This window comes from Epinephelus moara, chromosome 9 (assembly GCF_006386435.1).
Source record: "Epinephelus moara isolate mb chromosome 9, YSFRI_EMoa_1.0, whole genome shotgun sequence".
NCBI classification, from domain to species: domain Eukaryota; kingdom Metazoa; phylum Chordata; class Actinopteri; order Perciformes; family Serranidae; genus Epinephelus; species Epinephelus moara.
In genome coordinates this window covers 28,737,171-28,753,248 of record NC_065514.1, presented here as the reverse complement: position 1 = coordinate 28,753,248, position 16,078 = coordinate 28,737,171, and the positions used below count along the sequence as shown (strand labels likewise).

Below are 16,078 nucleotides of genomic sequence, written 5' to 3'. Positions count from 1 at the left end.
CGTTTTAGGTTAGCATGCTAACATTTGCTAATTAGCGCTAAATACAAAGTGCAGCTGTGGCTGATGGGAATGTCAGTAGTTTTGCAGGAATTTGGTCATAAAACAAAGTAAAGAATACAGTTAGATTTTGACCTGGTGATAAGTTTAACAACCACCAAATTTCACCAATTCATCTTCAAAGGGTCATAAATGCCTGTGCTGACTGATTGATCACTATCCCTAGAACCACGCTGCTAGCAGAACTAAAAGGCATCATCAGATCATTATACTTTGGTATAAACAATTTGCCCGACTTAATTAAATCCTCATCTTTTCAATCGTTTTAAAGAAAAAGCTATCTCGTAAAGCTTCATCCTAAATGATGTTTCTGGCTGATAATATCAATCTGACTGTCAAAATCTTGTTTATTATGGCTGTAAATGTAAGGATCAACCCTTCAATCAACAGCAATAATATACTTTTTTTTTTTTTATCAAATAATTACAACCTATACTAAAAACACCCCAAAATATCCACTTTATCTGAGTATTATACCTGAACATGATCCAGATCATTATTCAGCAATAACTGATGAGAACACTGTGAAAGACAAACTATCAGAGCACCCTGAATGATCAGATTCAATTACAAAGAGCGAGGATGCTGCTGGGGTCATTTTTCTTTCCTTATTTTCCCACGTCACTCTCCTGCCCACCACTGGGACATTTTTCCCATCATCCCGCTCTTCCCAGGAGGAATGGTGACCTCAAATAGATTTATCTTATCGGCTCCTCTACCCTTTTCTCCACTCCTCTCTCTGTCTCTAATATCCCTCTGCTCCTGTCACTAGATCCCCTGAGAATGAATGACATCCAGTGTGTTTCTAACTGCCTTTGTCCTGTTCTCTTTCAAACACACGGCACATCTGCTCTGCACCCTGGATGTCTTTTCCTACACTGGTAGGCAAGCGGCAGCCGGTGGGACAAATCTGTCTCTTCAAAGTTCAAAGTTAACACTAAAACTTTCACTTTAAAAAAAACAACAACAAAAAACACGTTTTATGGTAAATAATGTAAATACAAGGCTAACTTAAAATAAAGCAACCAACTGCAAACCATGGAAACAGTCCAGCTCCTCACCAGGCTATCTTACAGTGCATGGTGCTGAAATGAATCCTAAAACTAACAGTTTTAAATGTATACTCTTAAATCATATTCTTAAATGAAGTTGAAGAGACAATCAAACATGGTTTAATCTTATTGCTGACCGCTGCCCTTCTCTCATGATACCTGCATCATCTCTACCTGAAACATCAGATCAATTCAGCATAAATCAACCTGCTGAGGAAGCCTCATCCATTGTTTGAAAACAAACAAACAAAACAGAATTCATCAGGGTATTATAATCTTGTATAACTCTTACTGTATTATCGACTGTATATATAACAGACTGTTTATCATCTCAGTGTTTTTTCTCTGTTACTGCTCTTTGATTTCTGCGCATTTGAAATTCAACTAACTAAAACAGCAAATGTAATTAACACATCTGAATACTGATGGAACAGAACAGGAGAAAAGAGAGTTGGAAAACAAAGGTGGTTTAAACAGATGCATCTCTGCACCTGCTGTCCTGATGTGACACCTGATGATGATTAAGGTAGATTATATTTCCAACCACACCAACGTTGTACTCTTTGTCTTTTACAGGACACAATTAATGCAAAATGAAACTCAGCTAGAAGGACTGTTAAAAGAGAAAGACAAAAAAAAAAAGTATGAAAACCCAATCTATAAAATAACAAAGTAAAATTAAATTACTAAAAAATTATTATTGTCATCAGTGGTGGCTGATTAAAGCATACTGACTTTAATACATGTAATAGTTGCACATTTAATCCCCCAAACATTCTGAATTTAACAAGCAGTTCAACCAAAAAGTGTTCCCTCTGGCCAGAAACAACCTAAAGTGACTCTAGAAATGGATCAATATCTGAAAAGTATTTATAGCTGATGGGATTTGGAGTCGGAGAGAATACGCTTATGAATTAAAATTCAAGAAGAATGCAAATATTGCCAACGATGGAGCAATCTGTTTGATTATGAGGCCCACAATTAAATATTAAGGAAGTGTTTATCTGTCATTAAACTAGGGGGAATGACATAATATGCTGATTGCATGAATGATCAGTGAAATCAACAAGTTGGCCATTAATTGTATTTTCTGTAAAACAGCTTAAGTATTTAACTAAGTATTTTTTTGTGTGCTTTTTGGTAATGATATTAGCACTGTATGTTCATTGTTTTATTTTGCTTTTTCTAAATAAATCATGCATATGTACATTACTGTTTGTGTTTTCTGCTGGATTTTCTTTTCTTTAATTTCTTCATGCAACAGGAAATTTTATTTTATCTTGCAATAAAGTATAAAAAAAATGACTTCAAACAGAACCAGACATCAAGATCAAAAAATGCACGGTACAAAAATTCAGCCCTCCTGTGTTTCATATTTGCTTTGCATTTAAAAACCTGCTCTTGTATATTCAGTGGTATTCAACTGCAAAATTAAATGTCAAATGGCATTTCTTTTTGAATTCAAAACATGCAAATACCATCTTATTATTGCACTTACTTGTGTTCATCTAAATCGGCTAATTCTATTTGTCACGTCATTATATAAGGTACAATTGCAGAGAAATGTAATCCAACCACTTCAATCTGTGCATTTAAAAGATGAGCTTCACTGGAATTTCTATTTTGATGTCTGCTCCTCCTAACAAGACATGCATGCCCTAATTAGTTACATTTCACTGAATATATACAGTCTATGTAAATGCATGTGAAAGCTTAAAATGGCTACTGTAGGGCCTGTATTGTTAAGAGTGTATGGGCCATTAGCTGCAGCCTGTGTCTAAGCTGCTGTGGAAGATGTACTGTTTTCCAATCCTTCTCTTGTTGCTGCTCTGCTATTTTAAGGTGTCTGCGGCTTCTTTGTTAAGACTGAAGTTATTGCCTTCTTTGGTTGCTCTCCCTGCCTGGGCTGCTGGCTTCCATAAAGTATGAGCTATGTTAGGATGACAGGTTTGTATTCATTATGGATGGAAAAAAAAGGAGGGGGGGGGGTGGGGAGCAATGTGGCAGCCAATCAAAGCATGGAAGCGAAGCTGAGGGTGAATGGTTGTAAAGGTTGCTGAGAAGAGAAACAGGAACGTAGGCAGAGGAAGCAGCAAAAAGCCTCTTTCTGTCTCCATCTCTCACATAGATGCAAGCGCACACAAGCTCCAACATGTCTGTGTGGATGTACCGCATGTGCATACACACACACGCAAACACACACCTGCTTTGGGCTTTTAGGTTCATTCCAAAGATGTTAAGACAGACGGGGGAAAGTTAGGAGGGTGTGTGGAGATATTCCAGGTGGAGGGACATTTCTTTAATGAAGTAAGGAGGTTAAAACTAAACAACACTGCTGAAGTCTCTAAGGAAGCGTGTTGTTAGCCAAGTCGTCTACATGCAATTATTAGTCGATTAATTGATCAACAGCTGCAATTATTTCCAGTACAGATTAATCATTTTACTCTCTCAGCCAAACATGCCAACCATTCCAGCTTGGAATTTGATGCTTTTCATGTCATGTATGACTTAGACGCGATATCTTTGGGCTTTGGGCTGTTGGTGGAATAAAACAAAACCTCTGAATACATCTCCGTTGGCTGTGGGAAGTATTTCTCACTATTTCCAGACACTCTATAAACCAACAACGATCAAGACATTAATCTGCAGCTTAATCAGTAATGAAAACAGTCCTGATATTTGCCCTGACACCTGCTGACAGCCATGGTGATATTCTTGCCTGCTCTATTCAGCCTCACACTAACTACTTTCTGCCATAATTGCTATTGCTATGACTTTCCTGCAGTTCATAGCCACAACCGGGTTCACTGCTGGCTGTGAAAATGGCAAGAAAACATCCTGAACACCACTGAAAAGCCAATTTCGGGAAAATGGAGGATTGAGGTATTACGGGGTCACATGCAGAGCCAGACTGACGCACAAAAAACCATATTTACCTCACTTTTATGTTATAAGTGCCCATATTATGACTTTAAGTGACAATTTAGGTATGTCTAAGGGACCTCAGGCTTAGCGGAAAGGCACAGTGGGAATAAATCCAGCAGACATTAAGTGTGTAGAGGGGGTGGGTGGATTTAAGGAGGGAGGTATATGCGGGAACTAATGAGGGGTAAAGAAAGGAAGGACAGTTAAGTGGGGGTATCAGGGCTGAAGGTTGAGGTGGATTGTGAAAGGAGGGGGTTGGTAAAGGTCAAAGGTCGGATGAGGAGGCAGGTTACCTTCTCCACCTGAGTCAGATCCTCTCTGTTTCTCAGTGACTCTGGCTCCATCCCCTCATGGTCTAAATACTGCACATTCATATTCAATAGCCAGGCTGCTGTGCGGTCCAGCGCACTGGGGTTCACTGGGGAGGGGGCCTAGTGAACACAACACACACACACACACACACACACATACACACACACATGAGCCGAGTGCAAGTGACAGGGGGGGGAAGGGGGGGGGGGGGCAAGTAGCAATAACAGCACAGAAACAACAGAAATAAGCTTGAAATGCACCAAATCATCTGGACTGAAAGCAGCAGGTGGAATGGATACACACCCCTGTCTTCAAGCTCACGCATACACCAGAGCACACACCTCGTAGCACTGATTTAAACATGTGTCACACTAGCAGCGAGGAGGGTAAACACTGTAAGATCGAATGAGTGAAATTTAAATCAGCCTGTAGGCAGATACTGGCATTTAAGGTATATGTGTGTGTGTGCTTCCATCTGCCAGTAATCTGATGGACAGATGAGTAGAGAAATAGCTGTGGGCTGTTACAGTACATGAGAGGAAACGTAGGATGTTTTTACAGCCCAACACATTCATTAGCACTGATGGGTTTTGAAAAGGCTGAAATACTGTCGTGAATATCTGCAAATAGACGAATAAAAGAAAAGGAATTAATTTCTGAGTAAGCCTACAGATAAAATTGATCATAACTTAACTACATTGTTGGCTTCGTACACTCTTAAGTGACTGATGTCAATTCATTGCCAACCAGACAGAATTAAGATTAAAAACCTTAACTATTCTGGAAAGGAAAAGTCAGCTTAAAGCCACTATGCAGAATTTAAATATTCAGACTTTTGCATCCCCCAGTGGAAGTATCAAAAATGTATAATGTTTACCATGTTCATTGTCTTAGTTTAGCACATAGCATGCTAATGTTTAGCAGTAAACACAAAGTACACTTAAAGCTGATGAGAATGTCATCAAGAATTGTTGGTCATAAACCAAAGTATTTGACAAATTTCAATTCTGAGCAGATGATGATGTCATACCACCAAAGTTATTAGTTCATCCCGAGGGGAACACAAATGTCTGCACAAGATATGATTGCAATCCATCCATCAGCTGTTGAGACATTTCAATCAAAACCTAAAATGTCAACCTCATGGTGGCACAGGAGCAACGGTCAGGGGATCACCAAAGTCAATAGGATTCATCATCAATGTCTGTCCAAAATGCGAACCAATCCGTGTGGTAAATGTCGAGACATTTCATTGGACAAGTGAAAACTTTGACCTGCTGGTTGACCCAGAGGAAAGGTCACTGAATCACAAAAGTTGTTTGGATTCATCCTCTGGAGACCATTAATGTGTAAGATTTCATGGCAACACCTGCAGTATTTGTTGAGATATTTATTCTGGATCAAACTGATCCAACATTACCCTTCACAAGAATCATTTAAAAAGATACCATAATTGCATAAAAAGTCTACTCATAGTGGCTTTAAGTTCCAGAACTTTAAGTAATAGTTTGATTTTTTTAAAAGTGGGGCTGTAGGTCAGTCAGCACGCCACCAGTTTGGAGAAGCAGAGGGAATACTGACACGGAAGCTAAACATGTACTGCTGTGAATGGGACTCATTGAAAACAAACTACAGCAGTTTAGAACTGTACGCTATGTTAACAATATTTTCACCGCTTTACCTTTCAGTCAGACAGCCCGCTCAGACAGGGAAGCTGTTCATGGCTTCAGTTCTCCATCTGTGCTCTCGTCAAAGGCACCATTTTACCTCACTTGACATAGGAGCTGCTGGTCTACCGTTGCTTTGTTCGGTTGGTTTGTATTATTGTGTGACTTTGGTGAATGCAAACCAACCTTTTTAAACCCCAAATTACACAATAACACAAACAACATAGAGTCTGGCTTTGTCTGGCAGCAGGGTAAAGCAGTGAAACTAATCAAAATATAATATATTTTTAGGTGGGTAAAACACATTTTGTTGCTGATCCTTCCACAGCAGTACATTGCTTGGTTTCCATGTCGGACTCCAGCCTGCTTCTCCAAACTTGGGGCATGCTGACTGACATCTACTGTCCGTAATACACTGACTATGGATAGGCACCCCATACAACCCCACTCCAAAAACTCTGAACTATCCCTTCTCTGAAAGTAAATGTGTGTGCTGAGCTCCCCGAACATGCAATCAAATTAGGGTTTAGTGCCATCAGTAACTGAGTCAAACTGAAAGCAATCCCATAGACCATTCCATAGAGAGTAGAGCAAGGCATTATGGTTAAGATGCAGATGCCCTTCCCATCAGCCAGTCACCAAGGGCAACCATTGACCAGTGTTTTTAATCACAGCCTATAGACTTGACCTGCCAATACAGAACATAGATTTACTGGCAAAGGCATTGGAGAAAGTGCAGATTTGAAATGGAAGCCTCCCACTGTGACCACACACACTGACACACATACTGTATCAATACACTAACCCAGCAAAATACTGCATCTGTTTATATCCACCAGGTCTGTTTTCTGTTGCCTTGCAAGCATGTGAGAGTACATACTGTATATCGCTAGTTAATAAGATGCTAATTGTGCCTCCACCACCCTCATTCTCAGCCCATTAAACTTGACCAGTAAAACAGTGGTGAAGTGATGAGCTGCCAGTATGCAAATTACTGTTATTACACGCACAATGACTATAGTTCATTAGGGCACAATGTGCAGAGTGTCTGTGCTGAGTCCACCCACACAGCCTTCTTCAACATGCTATGAGACAAATGGGCATTTTGTAATTGGAACTTTTTCCATCACTGTAATTTCAGTTGATTTCATAGACTAAGACGACTACAGTTGGCCATCTTGAATAACGACTTAATGAATATCATCCTCAGTTATGTTGCTGTAAGTTAAAGATGTGTACGCTGCGGTTTGAAGCTCATACCTGTTTGTGCTGAGCTCTTTGCTTGGTCTCCGGACTGTCACCTTTGGAGGAAGAGGACTGCTGTCGTAACCGGGCGCCGCTACCAGGCCAGTCAGGTGAAGACGTCATCATGTTGCCAGAGGAGGGACGGGGGTAGGGTCCACTGTTGAGCAGATTCGGGGGTGTTCGGCCCCGAGTAATGCTCTGAGGTGGAGGTTGGTCTATCCTCCGCTGTGGGCCAGCACTGTTCTGTCTGGGGACGGTGGGCTGGTGCTGTGTTTCTGTGAGGGACAGCTGTCGGCGGTTGAAGTCTCCTGAACGCCTGGAGTACTCATCCCCGCTGCTCCCTCCACCTCCGCCTCCTCCTCCACCATGGTTCAAGAAGGTGTGCTTCCCTCCTGCTGGCCCGTCCTCGTTGTTGCTATGGGAACTGACAGAACTGTGGCACTCAGAGCCCGAGTCGGTCATTCCGCGAGGGGACACAGGCAGGCAGGCCGCCATTTGGTAGACTGGGTTCTGGAAAGACAGGGGGGCTAATAGCTGGGCGGGTCGGCCTGGGGTGCTTTCTGTGCTCATGGTGGTGGGGGGCTGGCCTGGCCTCCGTAGAGTGGGACCTCCAGGGATGCTGCCCTGTGAGACTCTGGCTGACCGGACCTCCAGGGATGCTGCCCTGTGAGACTCTGGCTGACCAGCCTCCCCCAGAGGTTTGGCCTTCAACCATGGCATCTGTGGAGCTTGGACCAGGTCCACCCTCCAGACTGCGGGGGTCCTGGAGGTCCACCATGGACAGACTCTTGCTGCCATTGGCCATGCCGAGGTCAGGTTCATTGGTCTCAGAGTAGCTTGAACTGCGTGCTGGGGAGGGCTGGATCCCTGAGCTCCTTGTCACAAAGAATAGGTCCTTATTTTCTGGGGTAGGGGAGGGTAACCTGGTGAAGTCAACTAATCTGAAAGAGACAGAGCGAAAAATAAAGTAAATCTGCCGTGCATTTCAAAACCTCAGCCAATTAAGATCAGTCACAAGTGATAACTTTGAGCTGTGCACTCACAAAAGAGGTAAAATATCACTCTGTAGTTTTAGCTGCATGTATATGTAATTGCATATTATTGCATATGCACATTTATTTAACCAAGGCAGCTTCATTGAGATTTTGAATCAGGAGTGGGCTGACCAATATAGGCAGCAATAGCAATGTGTAGCAACATACAGTATGACACAAACAATGTCACAAAATCAGAGTTTGACATACAAAAGAGACTTATTATAGCTCTTGTCTTAGAAATAACTTGAAGTGGAACCGAAGTGGAACCTAAGAGGAATAATGAGCAAGCCTACATAACTTTTGATAAACAATAGCCACCGCTAAATGCTAAATGACTGTTGAGCTAAAGTAGAGTAGTTTAGCATTTGGCTAAATTGCTAAGTTATTGTAACAATAACAGCAGCACAGGTGGAAAAAAGTGACAGCAACATTTACCTAAAATCTGCTAATATTAGCCACCATGGTCATAGTTGACCTACTAAGGCAGTAGCAGCAAAACTTCATGCCAGCAATTTAGTGCCAGTGGGCCAAATCTGAACACCGATAGGGGGCCCACTGACCCATCAACTAGGGCTGCACAATTAATCAAACTCTAATCGAAAATGCAATATGGCCAAGTGAAATATCAAAGCTGCAGGGGCTGCAATTTTTGACGAAGGTAAAATGTGTCAGAACATACCATCATTAATGAAGGATTGTGGCGTTATAGAGATGCTCTGGCCTACAAATCATATTCCAATCATAAGGGAACATGCCCCTTTTTTTACAGACCCCATCAAACATTACATCATCATCATCTTGATGTTTTTTTTCTGTTAAAATTATACAAAAATTACCAATTCCCACTAAAATCGCAACTTTTATCACAACCGCAATATCTATCAAAATAAACCCAGTATGATTGTTTTTGCATATTGTGCAGACCTGCCCTTAACCATTTTCTAATTCACAGTGAAAATAAATCAATGCACATTGGGATTTTTTTTCTTGTACTTTTAATATACCTAAGGTGCCAGAGTACATAAAAGAGCTTTGCAATAGAGCTTGACATTTTGTAAAAGTGGCCCTGGGGCAAAGCAATTTGGGTATACCTGCCTTAGACTGTTAAGCTAAATGCTAAAATGCTAAGCTAATGTAACAGTAATAGAAGCACAATTGGTAAGTACAAGAAATAAAGTGAATTGAATCAGTAATTATGCAAATTTGCCCAAACATTGCTAACATTAGCCACCATGGTCATAACAAACCTTGTAAGGCTGTAGCAGCAAAACCTTTAACTGTTTACTAGTTTACAGTAGCCCAAGTGTAACAGAGTCATAAGGCCAGTTTTTAAGGATGTGTGGCCTCTACACTAATTTCCTTTGTCCCTTGTCCCCTCACCTTCCCTTTCTTCCTTCCCCTCAGCCGGCAGATGGAGGCTTCATTGCCAGAAGACGATTACCTTGACAGACGTGATTTATCTTCCAATAATCTCTATCATTCACATCACGCTCATCTCCTCCCTCTTTCTGTGTCCTTCTCCCTCTGTTCCATTACCCTTCCCTCCTAACTTCTTTCTCATCTTCATTCTGCTCAATTTCTTCCCTCTCTCAATCTTGGCACTGTCTCCTTTTCTTTCTCCTACTTTTCATGTCACTGGTTGGTGGATGAGAAGCAATTAGGCGAGCATCGTGAGCTCATTCGAATGCTGTTTCTGCCTCACAGGTTGCTGATGAGGATGCACCACACACATAGACACACGTACATCAATATATGAGCAAACAGTAACTGTGATAAAGTAAAGAGGGAAGGCTTGGACATCAGGTCATATAGGGACATCACTTAATTAGTTCTATTGATCCTGGGCTCCTGATTATCGTAATGATACCAGCTGTCTGACTCTCTTCCTGTTGTCTCATCTTCCTGTTCTGTACAGTATGATCTCATCTGCCTGCCTGTGTTCTGGTGTTGTGTTTACTGGTCTTTGTGTCTGGCTATTACTCATATATCTCTCCCCCTCTGTTGGTCCCTGTGCCTTCATGTTAATCTTTCTAAGTGTCACCTTGCCATTGTTCTGCCAGGGAGTAAGAGGACGGCAGATAAGCGAGATAAGGTGCTGTCAGAGTGTGTATTCATCCACTGGAGAGTAAATGAGGTTTCATCTGGCTGATGTAAACAAGCAGGGGTGACACTCATACTGTGTCATGGCCTCAGCTGACAAACATTAACACTCAGCAGAATTGGTAGTTTAAGAACACAATCTATTGTGGATGTAAAAGCGCCCTCCATGTTTTCAATAGGTTCTGGGATTTATTGGTAACTGACCTTCTACAAACGGAGCTGTTCCAGAGGTTGCAAGTTTATATCATTTGGAGAAAAGGCGTCCAATTTTACTTGTTTGTTCAGTTATATAAGACATGTTTAAGGACTTTTTCCAGGTTAATAAGGACTGATTTTGTACATGGAGTCATTGGTATTTATTGCATTTTGAGGTGCTCTATACAACATTTACAACATTAATATAGCAGTTAACAACTATTTGTTACAGAAAGATAAGGTGGAGTAATGGTGTCCTGACTAGAGAATGAAGTCATGCTCTTTCTGTGCATGTTGTAATTCAAGCTTCTCTGTTCTTTGTTGTGGTAGCCGGTCCGGCTGTGTGTGCATGTAACTCAATAGCCCCTTTTACACAGAGATCGTGCTACAGGGCAGCTATGAAGTACCTTTTTATGCTTCCTTTCCTTTGCATTTTTACAAAAGGCAGCAACATGCCGCTCCCATGTGTGATTTTAAACAGCATGCCGATATCGTAGAAGAAGAGGCGTGACACAACAGCGTCGGCCTCTACTGTGGCATGTAACATATATGCTGACAGCACTTTCTCAAATATAACAATGGCATAACATGGCAATTACATCATTTCTGTCCTCTGTTACATGGCAGCTGTTCTCATCCTCTGCTCGGAGGGTAAGCACCTCCCGTCTTCATTGTCCACCCAATTTGTGGAAATTTTCGACTGCTGTTCTTCTTCTTTAAGTTAGCTGCTGACTGCTATCATCTACTTTTTCAGTCTCCCACATTGGGTCGCATGCATAACACGTTATCAAAATGTCACACCCACACACATCGTCCATGATCTTGTCCTGCCAGCTGTCCCGTTTACACAGACATTTTGGCGCAGTTATTACTTTCGATGCCGCCTTAAAGGCTAGACAGCTCCCCGCGTTCTTAATTGTATTGTTGCAGAAGCATAGCGCCCACCCTCTGTTTCTTTCCTGGATAACACCATAAGATCTGTCAGCACTGTTTGCACTGTCAGCACTGCTAGCTGTGAGCCTTCCATGTTGAGAGCCGTGTGCAGACAATTCCGACCCAAACTCTGAATCATAGATATGCTCTGAATGTCACATAGAGATCCATTAAATGACGCTTTTTAAATATGCAAATGAGGAGCACAACCACAGAGTTTAAATGTATTAATCATCCTATATTTAGGGTTTGCATTATTGAAACTATGGCTGGATATCCCCTTCCAGCAGCTGCAGCACCAGTATCCATTAACTTCCTGTCCATTGACAGTTGTCCTTTTCTGTGCTGCTCACTTTAACACTTCCACATGCAAATGAGTTAATGTAAGTTGATTAATAGAAAATAATGAGCTCAATTTTTGAAGCCCCATGAAAATTTGTATCTGAAGTTATGTTGTCCTTAATGTTAATTAATGGGCCCGCCATATTTTGCACACTGCGTTTAATTATTCTGTGATCCTGTCTTCATAATCAAAAAATAACAAAACAGTGTGAACTGTATAAATGAATAAACGTGTGTGTGTGTGTGTGTGTGTGTGTGTGTGTTTTAGATGAGATCTCAAACACTCCTTACCCTGAAAGGTCATTGTCTATGACCATCTTCTGCAGGCCAGAGGAGATGCTGCAGCTTGCCTCAGCGGGAGGCGAGCCCATCTGCTCAGAGGACTGTCCGGGTGTCATCTGGACGCAGGACGGGTTGGACAGAGCTGTGTTCACCTCCCGCAGGATCCTGGGCAGAGGACCCAGCTTGGAGGCTGCACTCTGTGAAGAAAGAGACATAATTAAGTTTTAAGCCAAATTAAATATGACTCTGGACCACTTCAGTTGGGGCATTAATTGGATTTAACTTCCGTGCTGTTTTGTTCAATTTAATATTTGCATATTTTTAAGACCTAGTTATTTTCCCTATGCCATGCAATCAACTCTCTTATTCAGACAACATACTTAATAATAAATTAGGCTGGCCAGTCTGATGGACTCAACCAGCCTCACTGTGATTTCTAAATTATTGAAATACAGGGTTTCAGCGAGCTGGATGCTCTACTCTCCCCCAAAAAAGAAAAGAAAAAAAAAAAAAAAAACCCACATCAATCTGCCCTTTATCTAATTATTACCAGCTTCCCATCTGCTACCACAGCTAATGTAAACGTCCTTGTAAACCCATTAATATGCCTCACCCAGCCTCTGAGACTTCACAGTGCTCTCCCCTTGTGCACTGTTTATGTAATGCAATAATGAATTATTGATTGATGTATGATAAACATCCTAACGTAGTCTGAGCATGATTCAAATCCTGAAGCTTGTGATAATGAACTGAAGACCTTTGGACCTTCTGTAAAGCTGAATCCTATCCTTTATGAAACCGAACGAAATCTATGTCTGCATATCTCTACATGATTTTAATATAAACTAATGCATTCTATTATATTATGGTTTGCCATCTTAGGTACCTGGTCCATCTGGGACACCACTTCAGAGAGGAGGGAGTGCAGGGTGGACAGTTCCCTGCCGAGGTCAATGTACCCCTCAAAGCCTGCCGTGTTGGAGATTGTCTCTGGGTTTGAGATTTCGAGCAGGAAGCGCTGCATATTGGTCCACTCGTGCTCCAGGAACTGGTTCATGAAGGACATGTACTCTTCCTTGTTGCCAAATCTGACGGCAAACAGGGACAGGAAGGGGAAACAGGGACAAAGAGTAATGCAGAAATGTTATTTTAGAAAACTACCTCGACTGCTAAAAACACACAACTGAAAACAAACACACTCACTTGGTGAAGTTTGCCAGGTTTTGGGTGACTTTAGCGATGAGCGTGAGTGTACGTGCTGTGCGGTCATCTGGATACTCCTGCATCAAATTGAAAAGTGAGGGGGACATGATGGCTGGACAGAGAAACCGCAGGAACAAGGACGCGCTGATCAAACGCTCACTGATGTCCGGTCGACCCCGGTTGCTGCATTCCTGTCGCCATGACGCAAAGACCTCTTTCAGTTCTCTCGGAAAGACACTGTGGAGAATAAGAGAGAGAACAGAAGGTCTTTTAGAAGAGTGGACCAAAACATTATCTTCACCTCGCACTGCATGAATGGAATTGAAAGTGTGTGAGTGAGAAGACACATAACTGTTTAAAATATTCATGAGAATTAAGTTTACAATGGTTGTACTATATTTGTCTGCTATTTTTTATATATTCCCAAACCCTAATTTTGAGACAGATGGTTTAGTCTCTCTGGAGTTCTGGGATTGAGTGAAAAATTTGTCACTTTCACTGCTACTGCCAAACTTAAGAATAAAATCAATTTATCAAATTTGGCACAACTCAAACGTACAATATATAATTTTCTAACTCTAGGGTCTCTCAATCAAAACAATAACATAAAACAGAGCACTGCCTTTATTACAGTCAGCTCTCCCACTTTCCTTCAGTATTCATTGTTCATGAGGTTTTTACCGGGAGCCGAATTATCCACAGAGGTCTCATCCTCTCCAAAACAAATAGACCTGGTGATTTAAATCAATAAAAACACTGAATAAAGCAGTTTCACATTAAAAATCAGTCTTATCCAAAGGTTGTTTGGCTCATCACAGAGGGGCTGGTAGCACAGCTCTTGCGAATGTGTGCTCACCTTTTTTCTCTAATAATTTAAGAATCAGATGTCCAGGAGGTTTTTATTGAGAGACGAATTATCTGCAGGTGTCCCCCTTTCCAAAGCAAACGGACTCAGTGATTTAAACCAGCAAAAACAGTACGGCAGGGGCTAAAGCCAAGCTACCGCTAAGGTTAGCTCAGCTTGTTTCTCTGATAACTTAAGATCCAGACGTCCACAATGATTAAAATCCTTCATCCGGTTAAAACATATAGTTAAAAAGACCGAAGATCTAAAGAGTTCATGATAGAAATGTTAAAACTAGATATAAGTCAATTTATAACAGCTTCTGGCAGACGACCACCACCCTGACGCATGTGTGAAGGGGCTTATGACACCACTGACAGGCAACGAATACCAAATGACACAGACCGTGATCTTGATTAAAATTACATATTTCTCTGCGTTTGAACTGAACATTGTTAGAAGAAAAGTTATGCACAGAACATGTTTTGAGAGTGATTGTAAAAAAAAAAAACTGGTCATGATGAATAACAACATGTTAGCTGAGGCGATCAGCATGGTTTTATCATATTATTTACATCTAATTTGAACATTTGACACACAGCTTTTTCTATTTCTCTTTTTTCCCAGTGTTTGTCAGGGGTGCAAACAACAAAAATAAAGCCAGTACAGTTTTGATTGCAATCACTTTCCATACATCCTGTGGTACAACATTTTCATTATTCAGATTTTTCTTCGCAACTCCTGTTTGGTTTATTTTATTTTCATTCCAGCATGACTGTATCCCTCCCTACTAATCCCCATGCATATATAATCAATAAACATATAAGTTGTTATAGCAGATATTAAAAACTTCACACAAACAAAATCCAAAGATTTGGAATGCACGTGTGATTAATCATGTGATCCCCCGAGAGCTGCTGTGAAAGGTTACTCCTACGCTTGGCTGTGAGTGGGAGTGAGCTGCTTGATAAATGTGTCTTACTCTTGACTTTTAGTGAAGTTTTATTTCAAAGTTGGCTCTCTGGATTTCTCCAGTTGCTTTAAAATCTCACACACACAAGTTGTGAACGACAGATGTCTTTTAAAACTGACAACTGCTGCTAACTGGCATGAAACCTAATTAAGAGCCTCTTCAATGGGATTGCTTTCATTGTGATGAAGATGTTTTAGAGTGAACGTCTGTTTCCAGGTAACAAGACATTACTAAAAGATTTTGATGCTTTAAATTTTTCCTTCATGTGTGAAGTCTGGATGTTGTTAAGAGGTAAAGTATGAGTGCTCTGAAAAGTACAAATGTGTATCAACTCATATGTTATATAAGTTTGCAGAAAATTAGTATTCACCAGTATGAGTTGATGATTTTGCAGAAGGCCAGCTCACAGCACATCTTCAGGTTACTCTGGTGCTCCTGCAGGTCACCTGACGAACACTTGGACGGATCCACCTCACAGTTCTCATCTGACTCATACAGAGCTTTGATGAACTCACCTGAACAAACAAACAGAACAATAAGACAGAATATTAAGTATTTTGTAGAATATTTTGGATTCTTGTGGATCCTTTTCTGAGTGTATCCGTGAGACAGATACAGCAGGGAAAAGGGAGCTGCAGTAGTATTTATCTTCTTTTGCGTTTGTCATTTGAAGTGCTTGCAAAGTCCTGCTGAGCTGAGCTAGGTCGGAGGAAGAATATGATGTCAAAGCTACAGGGAACACAGTTTAATATTGCCCTTGAGATTCTAGTGGGCCGAGCCATAAACTAAAAAAAACCTTTCAAGACAGATTACTCTTTAGTTTGACCTGTGACAACAAACACAAAGACAGACATTTAGCTAAGTTAGTTGACACTATGCTACCTTTCTGTGTACTGCGGTTTACATGGTGA

General features: G+C 41.1%; 1 protein-coding gene across 6 annotated transcripts in view; it reads right to left on the bottom strand.

Moving 5' to 3' along the window:
* The window catches only part of dab2ipb (DAB2 interacting protein b), a 174,352-nt gene that overhangs the window by 9,120 nt on the left and 149,154 nt on the right, over positions 1-16,078 (bottom strand). For all 6 annotated transcript variants that reach the window (XM_050053629.1, XM_050053627.1, XM_050053625.1 and 3 more), the window contains 7 exons: positions 15,538-15,682; positions 13,351-13,587; positions 13,034-13,235; positions 12,157-12,344; positions 7,907-8,199; positions 7,274-7,866; positions 4,328-4,465 (listed from right to left, as the gene is read on the bottom strand). In XM_050053629.1, the coding sequence (XP_049909586.1) occupies positions 4,328-4,465; positions 7,274-7,866; positions 7,907-8,199; positions 12,157-12,344; positions 13,034-13,235; positions 13,351-13,587; positions 15,538-15,682 (1,796 nt within the window). The remainder of the gene's footprint in view (positions 1-4,327; positions 4,466-7,273; positions 7,867-7,906; positions 8,200-12,156; positions 12,345-13,033; positions 13,236-13,350; positions 13,588-15,537; positions 15,683-16,078) is intronic.